Source organism: Lampetra planeri, chromosome 11 (assembly GCF_965212315.1).
Source record: "Lampetra planeri chromosome 11, kcLamPlan1.2.h2, whole genome shotgun sequence".
NCBI classification, from domain to species: domain Eukaryota; kingdom Metazoa; phylum Chordata; class Hyperoartia; order Petromyzontiformes; family Petromyzontidae; genus Lampetra; species Lampetra planeri.
The window spans coordinates 1,059,659-1,077,332 of record NC_136117.1 but is presented as its reverse complement, the minus strand read 5'-3'; the positions used below and the strand labels follow the sequence as shown (position 1 = coordinate 1,077,332).

Here is a 17,674-nt window from a genome sequence, read left to right as displayed (position 1 = left end):
AGCGCCCGCAAGGTCCCCCTGCTCAAGAAAGCACATATACATGCCCGTCTGAAGTTTGTCAATGAACATCTGAATGATTCAGAGGACAACTGGATGAAAGTGTTGTGGTCAGATGAGACCAAAATTGAGCTCTTTGGCATCAACTCAACTCGCCGTGTTTGGAGGAGGAGGAATGCTGCCTATGACCCCAAGAACACCATCCCCACCGCCAAACATGGAGGTGGAAACATTATGCATTGGGGTTGTTTTTCTGCTAAGGGGACAGGACAACTTCACCGCATCAAAGGGACGATGGACGGGGCCATGTACCGTCAAATCTTGGGTGAGAACCTCCTTCCCTCAGCCAGGGCATTGAAAATGGGTCATGGATGGGTATTCCAGCATGACAATGACCCAAAACACACGGCCAAGGCAACAAAGGAGTGGCTCAAGAAGAAGCACATTAAGGTCCTGGAGTGGCCTAGCCAGTCTCCAGACCTTAATTCCATAGAAAATCTATGGAGGGAGCTGAAGGTTCGAGTTTCAAAACGTAAGCCTCGAAACCTTAATGACTTGGAGAAGATCTGCAAAGAGGAGTGGGACATAATCCCTCCTGAGATGTGTGCAAACCTGGTGGCCAACTACAAGAAACGTCTGACCTCTGTGATTGCCAACAAGGGTTTTGCCACCAAGTACTAAGTCATGTTTTGCAGAGGGGTCAAATACTTATTTCCCTCATTAAAATGCAAATCAATTTATAACATTTTTGACATGCGTTTTTCTGGATTTTGTTGTTGTTATTCTGTCTCTCACTGTTCAAATAAACCTACCATTAAAATTATAGACTAATCATTTCTTTGTCAGTGGGCAAACGTACAAAATCAGCAGGGGATCAAATACTTTTTCCCTCACTGTACGTTGCTGCTGTGTGAATGGAAAACCGAAGTATCTTTGGATAATAAACATATCTTTGGATAAATAATATATAAAAACAAGTCTAAGCTTTAAAAATATATGTGCGGGTTCATAATAGATCCTTAAGGTTAGGCTGTGTAATAATTTGACCAATTTTACTCCTAAGAGCCTGCTCGGATTTGTCCGACCCTTAGTTTGAGCTTCGTTTATGTCCAGGAGATGGTGAGGGCAAGCGAGTCACGTGCGGAATAGGAGGAGGGTAAGTTCAAGTCGGCTCAAGGAAATTCTGGAAGGGTCAGGTTGGGGTTTAGAAACAGAGGTGCAGGAGGGGATGAGTGGGAAGATCGGAAGTGCTAGATAGATGTTTGCATCGTTTAATCGTGAGAGGTGGCGGGGGTTTGTGGAGGCCTACGTCCAACAGGCTGATAATGATGTTGTACCCCTCAATAATTTTTTGCTTCCCATACACAGGTGGAGGTTCGGAATGCTGATGGTTCACCCTCGAAAGAGGTGGACGTTGTTGCTAAAGTGCAAGTAGGTTCAGCCACCATTAATCCTCAGAAGATGCGCACAGACTCCAACGGGTTGACCTCATTCACTGTGACACCACCAAATGTTAACCAACTGACAGTCACGGTGAGTTTCATTGTTATGGGTGTAAAAAGGTAGGGTCAGCAGGTACATACAGTGATACCCCGACTAGGCAGATCTCAGCTATGTCGTTGGACCAGGTTTGTCTCGAGGGCCTCCCATTTTCTCCAAGTCTGTTATTCTGAGTTGGTAGACCTTATGTGGATTGATCTAGCACCTGCTGCAGTTGCGTATTTATATACAGTAGATAATCGATTATCCCACAGCTTAAGGGGTTACCGGATTTTCAAAAACGCCAGATCATCACATTATTATTTAAAATAGCTTGTTTTTGCACATTATTGTATAACATGTTTTAAGGTGATATTGGTGGGACATCCAAGGAAATTATTTTGGGAGCTTCACAGAGCTCAAAATGTTATCTGTTCATAAACCCTCATTTTGAAAATTTACCATTTGTATTTTTTGGACATTTCTAAACTTTCAAAGCATGCACCATTACAATGTTTTACATGGATAACACCGCAAAATGTTTTGAAATTTTAACTTTAGTTGCTCTGGAGCTGATTCATCACAATGTATTTATTTAACAACTATCTTGGCCGCCATCTTAAATTGCGTGCTTCAGGCCAAAAATATGGTTTGGCTACAGCAGTTTTCATAATCGGTGGGATCAGTTTACCCTAATAACATTTTGCAAGCCTGTTACATGATCTGCCTCTTGCATCAATATTTAGGCCCTTTCTTAAATTTGCTACCTCCACTACTAAGACTTTAAACAGAAGCAGGACCATTGTCATTGGGATAAACCTTGAATAAAACAAATACACACTGTTTTATAGACTTTAAATATTTAACCCACACAATGGCATTAAGCAAAAGAACCATGTAAACGGGCACTTATAGTGCTGCCAGGTGAACTCCAAAACAGGGTTCGGTGTGCATGTTTTATCTATAACTCACAGGTTCGCAATAGCAGCATCATGAAAGCTAGAGTCATCATTAAGCACCACTTCCAACAGCAGCAGCAACGGTATTAGTACCTGCAACAATGCAGTCACAACATTCTGCCTTTTTGTCGAATCTCTGGCTTTAACAGCCCTTCTTTATACAGCCAGCAAAGCCAATTACATATGCACAACCTGCATAAAACGTGCCCTCTCCCACCAATCAAGTGAGGTATTGCTGTTATGTAACTATCTCCTATCCCGATTTATGCCACTGTTCCAAGTGGTCAATCCTACACAAGGCCATGAGCTTACAAGAGCGGACAATGCCCCCTGCATTCATAGCAATAGAACGTTACACTGTTCTGCTGTCATGTGACAAGTGACCCCCCCTCTCTTGCGGACAATACAAACTTAACCACATAACAGCACTCTTATTCCATACCAGTTGTGAGGTTGTAAAATTGAATGGACACTTAATTTGTGTAATTCATTATTGTTTTTTTGTTGAGGTCTAGCTCTGGCTACTCTCGGATTTGGGCAGGGGATGTAGCAAAGCCGTTGTGGGGCTGGTAACAATAACAGTGATACACCACTAAGGAGAGTGAACTTCGGTGGGAGGCAAAAGGGAAATTTGGGGTCGAGGGCTCATCCTTGTACTAGCCCTAACGTGACCTATCCCAAAAAATAGTACGAATCATAACATCAGCTGCGAGAACCTACGTGCAAAATACTTGAATTTGTGTGTCATGATGAAACGTATCTGTCGATCTGGTTGTTTGTGTGTAGGTGAGAACGGACGAACGACATCCATCAAATGAGCAGGGAGTGCTGGTGTACACAGCTCAGAAATATGCATCTGCAAGCTATATGCACATTGATGTGACACGAATCATGCGATTGGGCGAAACCCTGAACGTGTTTCTGACTGCCAAAACCACGCAGCTCAATGCTGTAACACACTTTACATACATGGTACGTATATAGTATTGGTGTGGCATTTTATTCAGATTTCTGACTTCCAGTAAGAAAAAATTAATAATCTACTAAATTTGGCAATTGCACAATTTTAGCAATTCAAAAGCATACAATATTGGCCAAATACCCCAATACAGAAAAATTACTTACAAATGACTCAATTAGGATTACACACAGCAGCAGCATTCCCCTCTCTTGTGAAAACCTGGCAAAACCCTTCTAAAATAACTCTTGGTAAGAAACGCAATAGATGAAATCACAAAGGAAGGCAATGCTATGTTTCACAGTCTGCATGTGTTTCACAGCAAGGAGCGATGTTGCTATGTGTAATCCAAATTAGGTATTTGCGAGTAATTTTTTGAATGTGGCACCGGCATGGAAAGGCCAACTTGTTCTAAATGAAGTCATGGGCTCTTTAACGTCCACTGTGTAGCAAATGGCGCGTAGTATTTTGATGCTTAATACACTGCTTTTAAAAACCAGAAAGCAGTGAATGCAATGCCACTGGGCCATTTCACTGTCTCAAAATGTGAAACATTCTAAATCAAATAGTGATATTTATGACATTAGTGGTTTGCAGTTAGCATCCGGCAGCTACCCTGGTTATTACTGCAGGTGTATTCACTTTAAATTCACACTGCCTGTTTCAAAGCGGTTGTTAAAGACATCCTGCTGTCATTAGACATGAGTACACCATTGTGTGCTGGCGTCATGGTCCAAATAAAAAAAAAGACTAAATTACTCAATTGGCATTACACACAGCAATATCGCTCCATATCGTAGACTATATCCATCAATGTGACACAGTGTCTTCCTTAGTGACCACCCTGTGCCATAAGAATGGCAAACGTACCTAAGATATCATTATACCCTGCCATGTGGCAAGAGGAATGCAAGTTAGCAAATTATAACACATGGTCCATCACCAGTTACACTGTTCTAATGTCCTTAAGGAAACATGAATCCTTCTCAGCATGTATCTTCAGCTCCTGGTGTATGCCAGCAAGATGCTCTGTATGATGCTCGTGTCAGAAGGTGCCGTTATGGCCCAACTGCATAAGCTGCCACCCGCCACGGGGATGAGATGATGCATTTACGTTCCCAAGGCAACAGTTCAACTTCACAGTTATGGATAAAATGTAGCATAGACACATTTTTGAGAGATGTTTTTGATAGCCACCCTCTTTTACTCCCAGGCATATCAGATCGTTTCATACACGATTAGCGACTTGCATCACATCTCATCTCGACACATTTGAAAGAGCACCTCTATCTGTCTATTTGTGGCACACTGACTCAGCACCTAGCCTGCAAGCGGGTATTAGACTGGCAGTAGGGTTGATTATTGCTGTTGTGTGTAATCCCATTTGAGTAATTTCGAAGAACAGATCTTTTCGCTTGTCCTTTTAATGCAGCGTGCAATCAATTGCAGGTGCTGACACGAGGCCTGATTGTGAAAACTAACCGCAAGACCAAAGAGTCTGGAGGAGGGCCCTCCAACGTGAGAATACCCATCACACCCGACATGGCTCCTCGCTTCCGTTTCTTGGCCTACTATATCCTGCCAGGCGGCGAAATTGTAGCGGACTCTGTAACAGTGGAAGTCACCGAATTGTGCAAAAGCCAGGTATGTGTATAAAGGAAGCGTGTGCATCACTCGGAAGCAGCATGATATTATCATGTGGGTATATGCACATGCTGTGTTTTCATGTGAAGGGAATGTAATTTGCACAGGATGCAGTTCCAAGTGGCTTTGCTGTGCACATGACGATTTTGTGATTATTCTTGTGTATGACAGTGAACTACAAACAGATTTTTGAAACATACATCTGTTTAAGGCCAATTTCCCCAAAAAAATTTTTACTGAAATTATTGAGGAAAAAAACTTGCTAAACAGAAGGAAATCATGTTTGGTATTGCTGGGGTTGGTTAAACGATAACCCCTACACCGGAATAACAATTTTAGTAATGAGTCACAAACTGGTAATCGTTTGCAGTGAAATTTAAGTATTAAGAGGTGGTGTACTTACTCTATATTCCACCACGTGTTACCTGCCAGTCAGAGCATATACGTTTGGGTGGATAGAGGCAGTTAACGGTAATGCAATAAAATCTGATTAATTTTTTTTAGAGATACCCTTCAAAGATTGATTAAACATTCTTCTCTGTCATGTCTCCCGATTATTGTCGTGGGGCATCTATCAACATATCCCCTGCAATATTACCTTGTGAGATTACTCTCCAGCACACCCATGTGCTGAAGCCGGAATTAATCGGCACGTTTTTTCATGTGACAATTGTATTCATTGGCTATCGTGTGAAGGAGGGTTTACGACACTGATTTTATTCATACAACCTGACCCAAAAGTAACCAATTATAAAGAATATGCCTGAAATTTTCTATTTGAGTACTTAAACTGTTTATAAAACGCAGCACCTCGTTGTAGTTGCAGTACACTTCTCACGTGTGTAATGCGGGCGTAAACGACCTTCCGGATGTGACATCATGGGGAGAGGAGTTACGTCACGTGGGGGAGAGGGTTCAGGTCTATAAGGGGAGAAACCGGAAGAGGAAGGGGAGTGATTGGAGACTGGGAAAGAGTGAGGCCACGCAGGGCGGAGAGTGAGTGGGTGGCGAGATCGCCACATACACAGAGAACGAGGTTTGGCACCGTCGGCCAACGGTGACCGACCCCAGGGCAGCAGGAGCAGCGGCGGGGCTGCAAGGGGAATTCGGCAGCGGGAGTCTGCACAAAGAGTTCAGCAGCGGGTCTGCAAGGAGAGGGAGGAGGCTACGAGAACGACAGCAGCCTGGGGCTGCACGCAGAGGGTCTCTAGAGGAGTGCCGTGAGGGAAAGCATAAAGAACCCAAATAAAGGACACGGAGTCAGAGAGAAGCGTCCGAGTTCTTTATTACACTGGAGTCAGAAGTGTAACGGCATGGCAAAACAACTGAGAAAAAAGAATATTCCGTCTCCAGCATCGGCTTCATCTTCCGACGACGACGACCTTCCTCCAGCGGGGGACCTGACTCCGATGGAAGAGGAGATGCGTGCTGGGACAAGTGCGGGTCCGGGGGTCGAAGATGTCGCCGCGTCGGCGGACCCTTCTTCACCGCAGGACGCGGATTTGAGATGGAGTCAGATGGCGGAGCAACTTGAGGCGCTGAAAAACGTAGTGGCGCAGTTGTGTGAACTCGTCACGCCGAAGACGGCGTCGGGAGGAGACGTTGGTGGCCCGCAGGACTCCGCTTTGCCTTCGCTGTCAACGCCATCGGCCACGCGGCACGAAGACGCCATCTTGGGCGTGGCAGGCGAAGAAAGGCGGGAAGCCGCCATTTTGCGCCCTCCGCGGCGAAACGCCGCCATCTTGTCTACACCACGTTGCGACGCCATGTTGAACATGCCACCAGAAGAGTCATCGGCTGGTGAGGGCGCGCCAAGAAGTCGCAGTCGTCACTTAACAACTGTTAAAGAATTCTCCATCGGGGGCGATTGGAGTGCGTTCGCCTGCAGATTTTTGGCGGCGGTGCGCTCGGCAAGGTGGACTGACGCGGAGGCATTAGAGGTTCTGCCGACTCTTCTCGATGACGAGTCGGTTAGATTCTTTCGCTCTATAAAGGCCGCGAAGAAGAAAACATTGCGAGGTGTGTTCGACGAAATGGCAGACGCTTACGAGCCACTGGATGATGCCCATCGCTGGTTTGTTCAACGACAACGAGCACCCGAAGAGTCACCAGTGGCATATAGGGGCGCGGTGCTGGAGCTGGCTATGGCCGCATACCCGGAGACGGAGCCTGACCTGCTGGAACCTCTCATCTTTGGGAAGATGCTGGAGTTGTCCCGTGATCTCGGCATTCCTATGCCAGTGTGTGGTCATGAGAAGCTCACATCCCGGGCTGCGGCTAAATGTCTGGACGCCCAGTTTAACCTTCGCCGCTGGAAACAAGCTACGGCGTGGACGGGTGGACCCATCGTCGAGGGGGGAGCCTTGGGTTGGGACCCCAAGAAGGCAGTATACGTGCCTGACGAGAGGAGCCCGCAGGAGCTGTCAGCCGCCTCTGCTCCGTGGCCGGCCCGCGGTGGGCCGGGGCTGCGGGCTGCACCGCCGATACGGCCGCGTCGAGACGGGGTACCCGCCGCACGCCGCAACGACATCGATTGTTTCCGCTGTGGGCGTAAGGGCCATTACGCCAGGGACTGCTGGGCCCGCGTCCCTGGTCCGCCCCTGCAGGAGACCTCGACAGCGGATGCTCCAAGGAAGGATTCTCCAACACAGGCAAGTCGGTGCGCACCAGACACCCGGCAAGGCTTGACACCTCACTCATCACCGTTGTCATGCGATCCGGGTGTTGTTAATAACGGGAGGCCATTGACTGCGCCTTGTTGCTCGGTAGCGCAGTGGCGTAAGTTGGCTCGGCGGGTTGTCGCGGCCGCTACCGGTTCATCCACTGTACCTGGGTCGATCCAAGGGGTGGACGTACGTATTTTGGAGGATTCCGGTGCGTCCGCGACCATTATTTCGGATGTAATATTCCATCTTTTGAACATCCCACCAGGGGCCGTGAGTCCTGCTTACGCTTCCTGCGTCGCTGCGAACGGGGGTAGCATGGGCATTGTGGGCCAGGTGGACGCTAACATATCTATCGGGGGAGTGTCGGCCTCGGGAATTGTGTTAATTTCGAGGTCCCTTGCGGTTCCTTGTTTGTTGGGAACTGATTTTCTGGCCAAAATGCCCATTCTAATTCGAATCAATGAAAATTGCATTGAATTACCGGAGGGCCGTAAAATTGCATTTCTACCGTCGCCCTGGGAGCGACCTGCTCCTGTCACCCAGGTGCAGGCGTTGTCCGAAGTATCTGTTGATATTCCATCTGGCTCACAGATGCTCATTCCCTTACGATATCGGAAGCCTGTGCCTGGTCGTCAAGGAGCTATTGGGGATTTGTTGTCGCCGTCCGCCACTATTACGGGCGGATTGGCGCTGGTTGGGGCACAAACTATTGTCCGGCCAGATCAGCAGCCGTTTTTTCAGGTGCTTAACGCGAGTACCGAAAGCGTGTGTGTGCCGGCCGGTACCGTTGTGGCACATGCCACTACGGCGTTTACAGCTCATGATGATCTGTCCGGCCGGGGTGTGGTTGGAGGTGTTTCAGACCCTGGAGCCGCAGATGATCGCTGGATCGCTGAATTGTGTGGGGAGAATTCTGCCCTTTCCGGCGAACAACGTTGTGCGATTCGTAAATTATTATTGAGTTATTCTGATGTGTTTAGCTCCGACGATTTGGACTTGGGACGCACCTCGTTGCTTTATCATCATATCGACACAGGGGACGCTGCCCCTATTTGGTTAAACTCGCATCGGATGAGTCCGGCTGAGCGAGAGCATGTTCGAGGGGCAGTGGATGACATGTTGGCTGCGGATATAATATCTCCGTCTAACAGCCCATGGGGCGCGCCCGTTGTTTTGGTTAGGAAGAAGGACGGCAAATTGCGATTTTGTGTAGATTTTCGTAAATTAAATAAAGTATCGGTAGCAGATGCGTACCCCCTGCCGCGTATGGACGATTCTCTCGATGCTTTGTCGGGGGCGAAGTTCTTTTCAACGCTAGATCTCTCTTCGGGCTTTTGGCAGCTTCCCCTTGACGAGTCCTCACGGGAGAAACTGCTTTCCGTACGCCGCAGGGGTTATTCCAATTTAACTGTCTTCCGATGGGGTTGAATGCGGCCCCTGCCACTTTTCAGAGGTTGATGGAGTTGGTATTAACAGGGTTGCAGTGGGAGACATGTCTGATATATCTAGACGATATCATCGTCTTCAGCCGCACATTTGACGAGCATTTACTGCGGTTGGAGGCTGTATTCACCAGGATGCGTTCTGCTAATTTGAAATTCAAGCCAAAAAAATGTCACCTACTGCAACACTCCGTACGTTACTTGGGGCACATCGTTAGTGCGGACGGGGTGGCCACGGATCCGGAAAAAACAGCGTGCGTCCGTGACTGGCCAACCCCGACCACGGTGGGGGATGTGCGTCGGTTTTTGGGGTTCGCCTCATATTATCGGAGGTTTGTTCCAAATTTTGCTACGATCGCGAGGCCTTTGCATCTCCTTACGGGAAAAGGACACAAATTTGCTTGGGGACCGCCAGAGGAGGCGGCGTTTCGAAGCCTGCGCGATCTATTGGCTACGGCGCCGACGTTGGATTATCCTGATTTTGAACATCCTTTCAATCTGGATACGGATGCGAGTGACACTGGCATTGGGGCGGTGTTGTCTCAGTCAAAAGGTGGTGTGGAACGCGTGGTGGCGTATGGCAGTCGGGTTTTGTCTCCCGCAGAAACCCGCTACTGCGTCACTCGCAGGGAACTTTTGGCTATTGTTTTTTTTCTCCGCCAATTTCGACCGTATCTCTACGGTCGTTCGTTAATTGTTCGCACGGATCATGCGGCCTTGCAGTATGCTCTTAAGATGGACCAACCATCCGGCCAGTTGGCGCGGTGGTTGGACACGCTGCAAGAATTTTCCTTCCAAATTCACCATCGGAAGGGTGTGCGTCACGCTAATGCGGACGCGCTTTCCAGGTTGCCGCGGCGATCCCCTTGCGCGTGTGCGTCGGGGACGCATAGGTGTGGACCGATTCAGCACCCCCCTCAGCCTGTCGCGCTGGCAGTTGAAGTGCCTGAAGCTCCGCTTGAGCCGGGACCGGTTGATGGGGGACCGGCTGATGGGATTTTGCGTCTCCCGAGGTCTGTGTGGATTCGGGAACAAATGTTGGACGATTCCTTGGTGACGTTACGTAAGCGACCTGTGAAGGCAAGTGGGGGACTCGGTGCGGGGGGTGTGCCGGAAACCGCTCTCCGTGATGGATTGCTGATGTGGAGGGAAGGGATACAGGAACGCTGGCGTCTTGTTGTACCGGCATCATTGCGGTACGAATTGATTAGGACTCTGCATTGTGACACGCTTTTACATCTGGGGGTGCAGAAGACCCTATTGACGCTGCAGCGAGATTACTATTGGCACGGCATGACGACGGATGTCGTCGGGCACGTTCGTGCGTGTCCTGATTGTGCCCGCCGGAAGCCACCTAAACATCCATATGTGCCGCCGATACAATCTATTCAGGTATCTCGAGTTAATGAATTGGTGGCGTTAGATATTTTGGGACCCTTTCTGCCATCCGCTAGGGGAAATAAATATTTGCTAGTTGGGGTGGAGTACCTCTCCCGCTGGCCGATGGCCTGGCCCTTGCCTGACCAGTCAGCGGCGTCTATCACGGACGCCTTTCTATTTGGGTAGGTTATGGACAAGGGGGCGCCGGAGAGGCTCCTTACAGACCAAGGCCGGAATTTTTCGTCTAAATTGTTGGGGGAGGTGTGTGCGGCTCTTGGAACTAAAAAGATACGGACATCTCCCTACCACCCACAAACGGATGGTATGGTTGAACGGCTAAATCGGACCCTGTCCGCCGTGTTGTGTCACATGGTTAGTGAAAAACAATCAGATTGGGATTTGCATATCCCTGGGGTGCTTTCAGCGTACCGGATGACGCCGCATGCGGCTACAGGATATTCGCCGTTTTTTCTTATGTACGGTCGTGAAAACGTACCGCCGATTAATGTGCAGTTGGGAACCGGAGCGAGGGGACCTGCTAAGCCTCTTCCGGAGTATATTCAGGACACCGTTCGCCGAGTCACTGTGGCGCGGGAAGGGGCCCGCATGGCTACGGCCAAAGCCCAGGCCCGGAACGAGCGGTGTGCTCGACGTTCAAAGGGGGAATGCCTCTGGAAAACGGGGGACCTGGCCTGGCTCCATTGCCCACAGGTGCGGCCAGGTACCTCCCCTAAGTTACATAAACCATGGCAAGGGCCGGTTCGCCTCATCGAGGTTCCCAACCCACAGTCGGCGCGTGTTCGCTTTGGATCTCGGCGTTGGTTCGTCCACACATCTCGGTTGAAACCGTACGTGGCCCCTCGACCGGATGCGTCATCTCCTGAGGTTGCCTTGCCGGGGTCTGTTGCTGCCGACTCGCCCTTGCCTGTGCCCGCTGACCTTGCAAGAGCGTCTGTCGTGCCTTTTACAGGCAAGCCGGCCGTGACGCAGCAAGGGAAAGGAGACTCAGCTCGGGGTGCGCCTACCACGACTGCGGAAGCTCTGAGTCCCGCAGCCCTTCCAACCCCGCCGCGGACGCGATCGCGGGACGCCTCTGACGCTGGGCCTTCGAGAATAGGGGACCGGGACGTTGCCAGGCCTCCAATAGCGACAGACGAACTTCAGCCTGTCGCTCTTAAAACCCTGCCACGTTCCCGCTCGGCGGGAGGGCCGCCGACCGTCCGGGACGGCCCGGCGACCCGCACTCGCTCGAAATCCCTCACATTTCGTTAACTTTTTTTTGTTGTGTTCTTGTTCTGTATTGTTGTTGTATGCTTCGTGTCCTTTAACGTATTCGGTCTTTTTCACTCGCATTACTTGTTGGAGTTGTTGTTCAGCCGAGGTCGGCTGGATTTTCTCTACGGGGGAGGGTGGTGTAATGCGGGCGTAAACGACCTTCCGGATGTGACGTCATGGGGGGAGGAGTTACGTCACGTGGGGGAGAGGGTTCAGGTCTATAAGGGGAGAAACCGGAAGAGGAAGGGGAGTGATTGGAGACTGGGAAAGAGTGAGGCCACGCAGGGCGGAGAGTGAGTGGGTGGCGAGATCGCCACATACACAGAGAACGAGGTTCGGCACCCTCGGCCAACGGTGACCGACCCCAGGGCAGCAGGAGCAGCGGCGGGGCTGCAAGGGGAGTTCGGCAGCGGGAGTCTGCACAAAGAGTTCAGCAGCGGGTCTGCAAGGAGAGGGAGGAGGCTACGAGAGCGACAGCAGCCTGGGGCTGCACGCAGAGGGTCTCTAGAGGAGTGCCGTGAGGGAAAGCATAAAGAACCCAAATAAAGGACACGGAGTCAGAGAGAAGCGTCCGAGTTCTTTATTACACGTGTATACAGCCGTGTGTATAATTATTACATCTACATCTTTTGGATGGTGAATATACATTTCATTATATCAATAGGCATTAATCTGCATATGTTCTCAAATCCGTGTCTTTCTCTTTCTTTGCCTCAATGTGATGCCGAATGTGCATCTCTTAGTGCCTCTGCACACTTTTCAGTTTTGTTCCATGTTGTCGTTCATGACAGCGTGTTTCCGAACCCCACATGTCATGCCTGAATATCTCTATATGAAGTAAATATGCATGTCCTTCTCGACATCATCTTCAACCGTGGTTATATTTAGATGCTGGGTAAAGAAGCATCATAACAACGATAATAATGATGAAATAAATATAACGCTTGTCCGTGTGAACTTCCCCCCTGATACGAGAGCGTACTCCGTGCATTTGGAGGGTACGTAGGAGGGGAGGTGTAACGTGAGCAAATGAACCCTGCTCCACGCTGTGGGATGCGGGTGATGTCATCACCCAAATGTGCACTGTGACATCACTGCAGTGCACCTGTAAGCCAGCCTGCCAGTAATGCAGAAAAAAAGTCAGCACAATCACTTACTATATCATACTAGGTGTTTTTCGGGGCACCTATGGTGCCCCTCACTAGCATTTGCGGCCTTCGGCCAGGAAAGTCACGAAAAAAATTGCACACGAACGATGCATTCACGCAAGCAGCCGAAGCTCTATTTTGTATTTTTAAAATGAAACATCTTTGAATTGTATTATGTTTTGAATTAGATAATTTTATCTCTTCATTAAAAGCTTGTATCATTTTACATCTGGAAGACTTAATTGAAAACGACATTTTGTGTGAATTATCTCTCGTCGTTAAGTAGATGGCCTTGCTGGGGGGGTTCGGTTCGATGCGGACTTTCACCTATTTGGGATTGTGGGATCGAGATAAGGCCACATAGAGCTGGCCGTGCGAGAAGACTGCCGTCTGCAGATCGTTTCCAACGTAATCGAACGTCTGTCCCTGCGCTTCCGTCGCTAATGCAGGGGGCGCGAAGGTTTGCAGTGCATGATAACGACAGAAAGTGCAGAGTTCATCACAGATATATAAAGTTGTGCGCTTATTAAAAGAGTATGATTGCACATAATAATACATTTGTAGTGGTGTTAACTACTCGCTGTTCGCAAACTGTGAGAGCAGATCGTAAACAAGGTTTTCCCGCTCGATCAAACGGTCAGGGTCAAATGGGGTGAGGTAAGATCCAAACCCAGATTGGGAAGGACCAATCAGAGGGTCCCACAAGGTGGCCGGGCCACGAACAGGTATAAAAGCCAGAGCGCTGAGAGCTCTGGAGGAGTTCTGCTACACGAAGACCCAAGTCGGCCGAAGACGTCTAGGACCCTGGACCAAGCCCTCCAGCCCTTATCAGGGCTAGGGCTCAGAGTAACCAGTGGTCGGGGAGAGATCCCCTAGGTCCAGCCAGAGGACGCTGGGAGAGCAGGGAGATTAGATAGCCTGCAAGGTCCGGAGGCTTGTACCTTCTGAGGGTAACGGGTGAGGGGACCATATACCCCTTAGTGTGATAGGGACTGTGTATTAAGATAATAAACAGTGTGTACCATAAAGAAGTTTAGAAGTCCGTCCTTACAACACTACACATTTATTAAACGGCAATACATATCGCAACAGAGTGTAATGCTATAGTTCACGTCCTGGTGCTGTGGATTGTTGCGTTACAAGATCGTGAGAGCTCGTGGTGGCTTGGCGAGGCCTTTATCCAGCAGTGGATTGACCATGGCAGATGACTACAATGCTGCTGTTTCCATGAACTTGATGGCAGCTGTACCATACACTATATTTCTGGTCGTATCATATTTGACAAATTTCATGTCATGAACATTTTTCCTAACGAGTTTGATATTTTCCCTCCTCAGGTGTCTATTTCATTAAAAGGCCGCCCCACATTGGAACCAAAGGCCATGCTAACTTTGGATTTGATTGGGGAACCTGATGCCAGAGTAGGTCTGCTCGCTGTCGATCAAGCCGTCTACGCTGTCAACCGTAAACACCGACTTACACAAGACAGGGTGTGTATTGACATTTGCATGGCACTGCCATTCTTACATTTGGTGTTCGTTCCATTCTTAAACCACGTGACTATGCTGAAGGGAGGGGGGCAGTGTTTACAGACGGATATAGTCTGTCAATAGTGGGATAATGTGGCTATATGCAATCCAAATTGAGTATTTTGTGGGTAATTCTGCACATTTGTCCCATGAGACCAGCAAACAATGGCCTACTCATTTAGATTGAAGTGAGGGGATGTTTAATGCCTGCTGTGAAGCAGACAGCATGCATGTAATTGGTAACGCACCCGCGGTGATATCCAGTATTTCTAACCATTTGGCAGACATAAGAGAAGATACAAATTTTGCAAGGCATGAAAGTGATAAAGTCCACAGAGAAAGTAGTTTTCTTTAACCGCGATGGAAAACTGGATTATGTCGTTGAGCATATATTTAATCTTCTTGGTTCTTTCGGTAAAGTCACGTAGAAGGGAAGTAATAAAATAATAAAAATAAAACATAATAAAATAATTCTCACGACGTTTCGGCTACAACGCAAGCAGCCGTCTTCAGATGAAGAATGAGACACTACCAAGCTAGGAGCTTATATATACGCTGGGTTGGAGGTGCAAGAAGAGCGCCTTAACAAAAAGAATGTGCGTATGAAGAGGAATTTAGCATATTCATGGGAAATGCGTAGGAGGTGGGCGGGGGGGTTTCAAAGTCATATTATGCCCATGCATTATGCAGGATCAGCAGCACCAAGGGAGGGTGTACGGAGTAGCATTAACAAAGGAAAGGAATGTTAATAGTATGTAGTTGCAGTTACTAAACAACCACGTAGAAAACTAAAGTATAAACTACATAAAAAACTAAAGTATAAACTGTATAGCACCATCAGTGTACTTACTATACTCTACAATAAGCTGAGTTACTAACAGTAAGTAATACATTACAATTCTACGTCGTAAAAATTATATAATATGCTTCCATCTAAACTGTATTCTCTACATCACACGAGAAAGGAGACCTGATGGTTCAATGAGCCACTCTGTCTACAGGAAAGCCACCCATACGGATGCTTACCTAAAACCGGATTCCCACCACCATCCATCCCAGAAGAATTCCCTCATCAAGACTCTATATCATAGAGCCCAATGCATCTCTGACCAGGAACACATTTCCAGTGAACTCAAACACGTACGCCAAGCTCTTAAGGCTCATGGTTACTCCGACTACACAATCCGCAAAGCCATCACTCCAACCATCAAGAAGGATCCTGTTGAGGAGCCTTTCAAGACCATCACCTTACCCTACATTGCTGGGGTCACAAAAAAGATCTCCAAAAAACCTAATTAAACACAAGATCCAGGTCCGATTCAACACAGTACACAAAATCCGTGATCTGGTACCGTCTGTAAAAGATGTGGTTCCAGACATACAGTACCCTGGCGTCTACAAACTAAGTTGCCTCTGTGGTAGCAGTTACATTGGGGAAACCAAAGGACGTGTCTCGGACCGCATCCGTGAACATAAAGCAGACCTTAAACACGGTAGGACAAACTCCTCAGCCGTGGAAGATCACTGTTACAACTCAGTGGGCTCACATGACATTGACTTCTCCAAGACAGAGGTTCTCTGCAAGCCATCTGGCTATCATGAGAGATTCGTTCAGGAGGCAATCCACATATACAAACACAGAGACAATTTCAACCGAGAAGATGGATTCTGGCTTAGCAATCATTGGAAGGACGTAATAAACCATTTCGGATCTTAACTGATTGTGTTCACGTTTACGGTGACTTTCAGACCGCGTTCCACTCACTGGCATTGTATTCTCCGCAGGGAATGGATTCTTTGCTCTGCTGCAAGTTTCCCACCACGACTCACCCATTGACACGACGGTCAATGGTACAGTGTATAATAACAAATAGTATAACATTTATATGCTTAATACAATGTACAAAGTAATATATAGTATCGTAATTGTATAGTAAACATATAGCAGTGTGATACACATTAGGGTGGGTAGAATAATACATAGTGTTATATTAAAATGTATAAGGTGGTTTATAGCAATACAATATATAATTTAATGTTGGGTTTGTCTATGGCAGTATATAGTACGGTGTAGACTCGTGTGATGTAAGAGAATAAAGTTTAGATGGAAGCATATTATATAATGTTTACGACGTAGAATTGTAATGTATTACTTGCTGTGAGTAACTCAGCTTATTGTAGAGTATAGTAAGTACACTGATGGTGCTTTGCAGTTTATACTTTAGTTTTTTTTCATGTAGTTTATACTTTAGTTTTCTACGTGGTTGTTTAGTAACTGCAACTACATACTATTAACATTCCTTTCCTTTGTTAATGCTACTCCGTACACCCTCCCTTGGTGCTGCTGATCCTGCATAATGCATGGGCATAATATGACTTTGAAACCCCCCCGCCCACCTCCTACGCATTTCCCATGAATATGCTAAATTCCTCTTCATATGCACATTCTTTTTGTTAAGGCGCTCTTCTTGCACCTCCAACCCAGCGTATATATAAGTTGCTAGCTTGGTAGTGTCTCATTCTTCACCTGAAGACGACTGCTTGCGTTGTAGCCGAAACGTCGTGAGAATTATTTTATTATGTTTTATTTTTATTATTTTATTACTTCCCTTCTACGTGACTTTACCGAAAGAACCAAGAAGATGAATTCCTGCAGTCACGAAAGCTTTAAATCGAAACATATATTTGATGTCTGAATTGATCCATGACAGAGTTATTTATGACTATGGAGGTGTGATAGTTGAACTGGAACTAGAAACCGGGTTTAACCATTCATTTTCTGGAAATATAACTCTAACCCATGTACAATGTGTTGCTCCGGCATTAAAATGTTATTTCAACCTGTAGCTGGGTTGTTAAAAGTAAAAATGGCCACGATCCCTCAGCCAATTCCCAGTTATAGCCTATTACGAGCTCTGTTTCATCTGACTCCATATGGCATCTTGTGCACATAGCTACAATACTCGACAGTCCGTTATTGTAGGGGGTGGAAACAAATGTTGTGTGTTGGGGTGGTGACATGGCCCAGCAGAAATTTGCAATTCGAACCCAGCTGGCTGCCTTGGTCAATACTGTGGTGTGTATTACCTATAAAAAATACTACGTGTTATCTGCTTTGCCAGGAATGTTAAGATCCCTTGACATCATTTGAAATTATTAAACAACTTTGCTCAAGCCACGTGTTCAAATTTGTCAAA

At 47.5% G+C, this 17,674-nt stretch overlaps 1 protein-coding gene across 2 annotated transcripts in view; it reads left to right on the top strand.

Annotated features, from left to right (window-relative positions):
• The window catches only part of LOC144721178 (complement C3), a 239,441-nt gene that overhangs the window by 81,946 nt on the left and 139,821 nt on the right, over positions 1 to 17,674 (top strand). For both annotated transcript variants that reach the window (XM_078598569.1, XM_078598568.1), the window contains exons 11-14: positions 1,366 to 1,530; positions 3,222 to 3,407; positions 4,843 to 5,037; positions 14,286 to 14,438. In XM_078598569.1, coding sequence (XP_078454695.1) covers positions 1,366 to 1,530; positions 3,222 to 3,407; positions 4,843 to 5,037; positions 14,286 to 14,438 — 699 coding nt within the window. The remainder of the gene's footprint in view (positions 1 to 1,365; positions 1,531 to 3,221; positions 3,408 to 4,842; positions 5,038 to 14,285; positions 14,439 to 17,674) is intronic.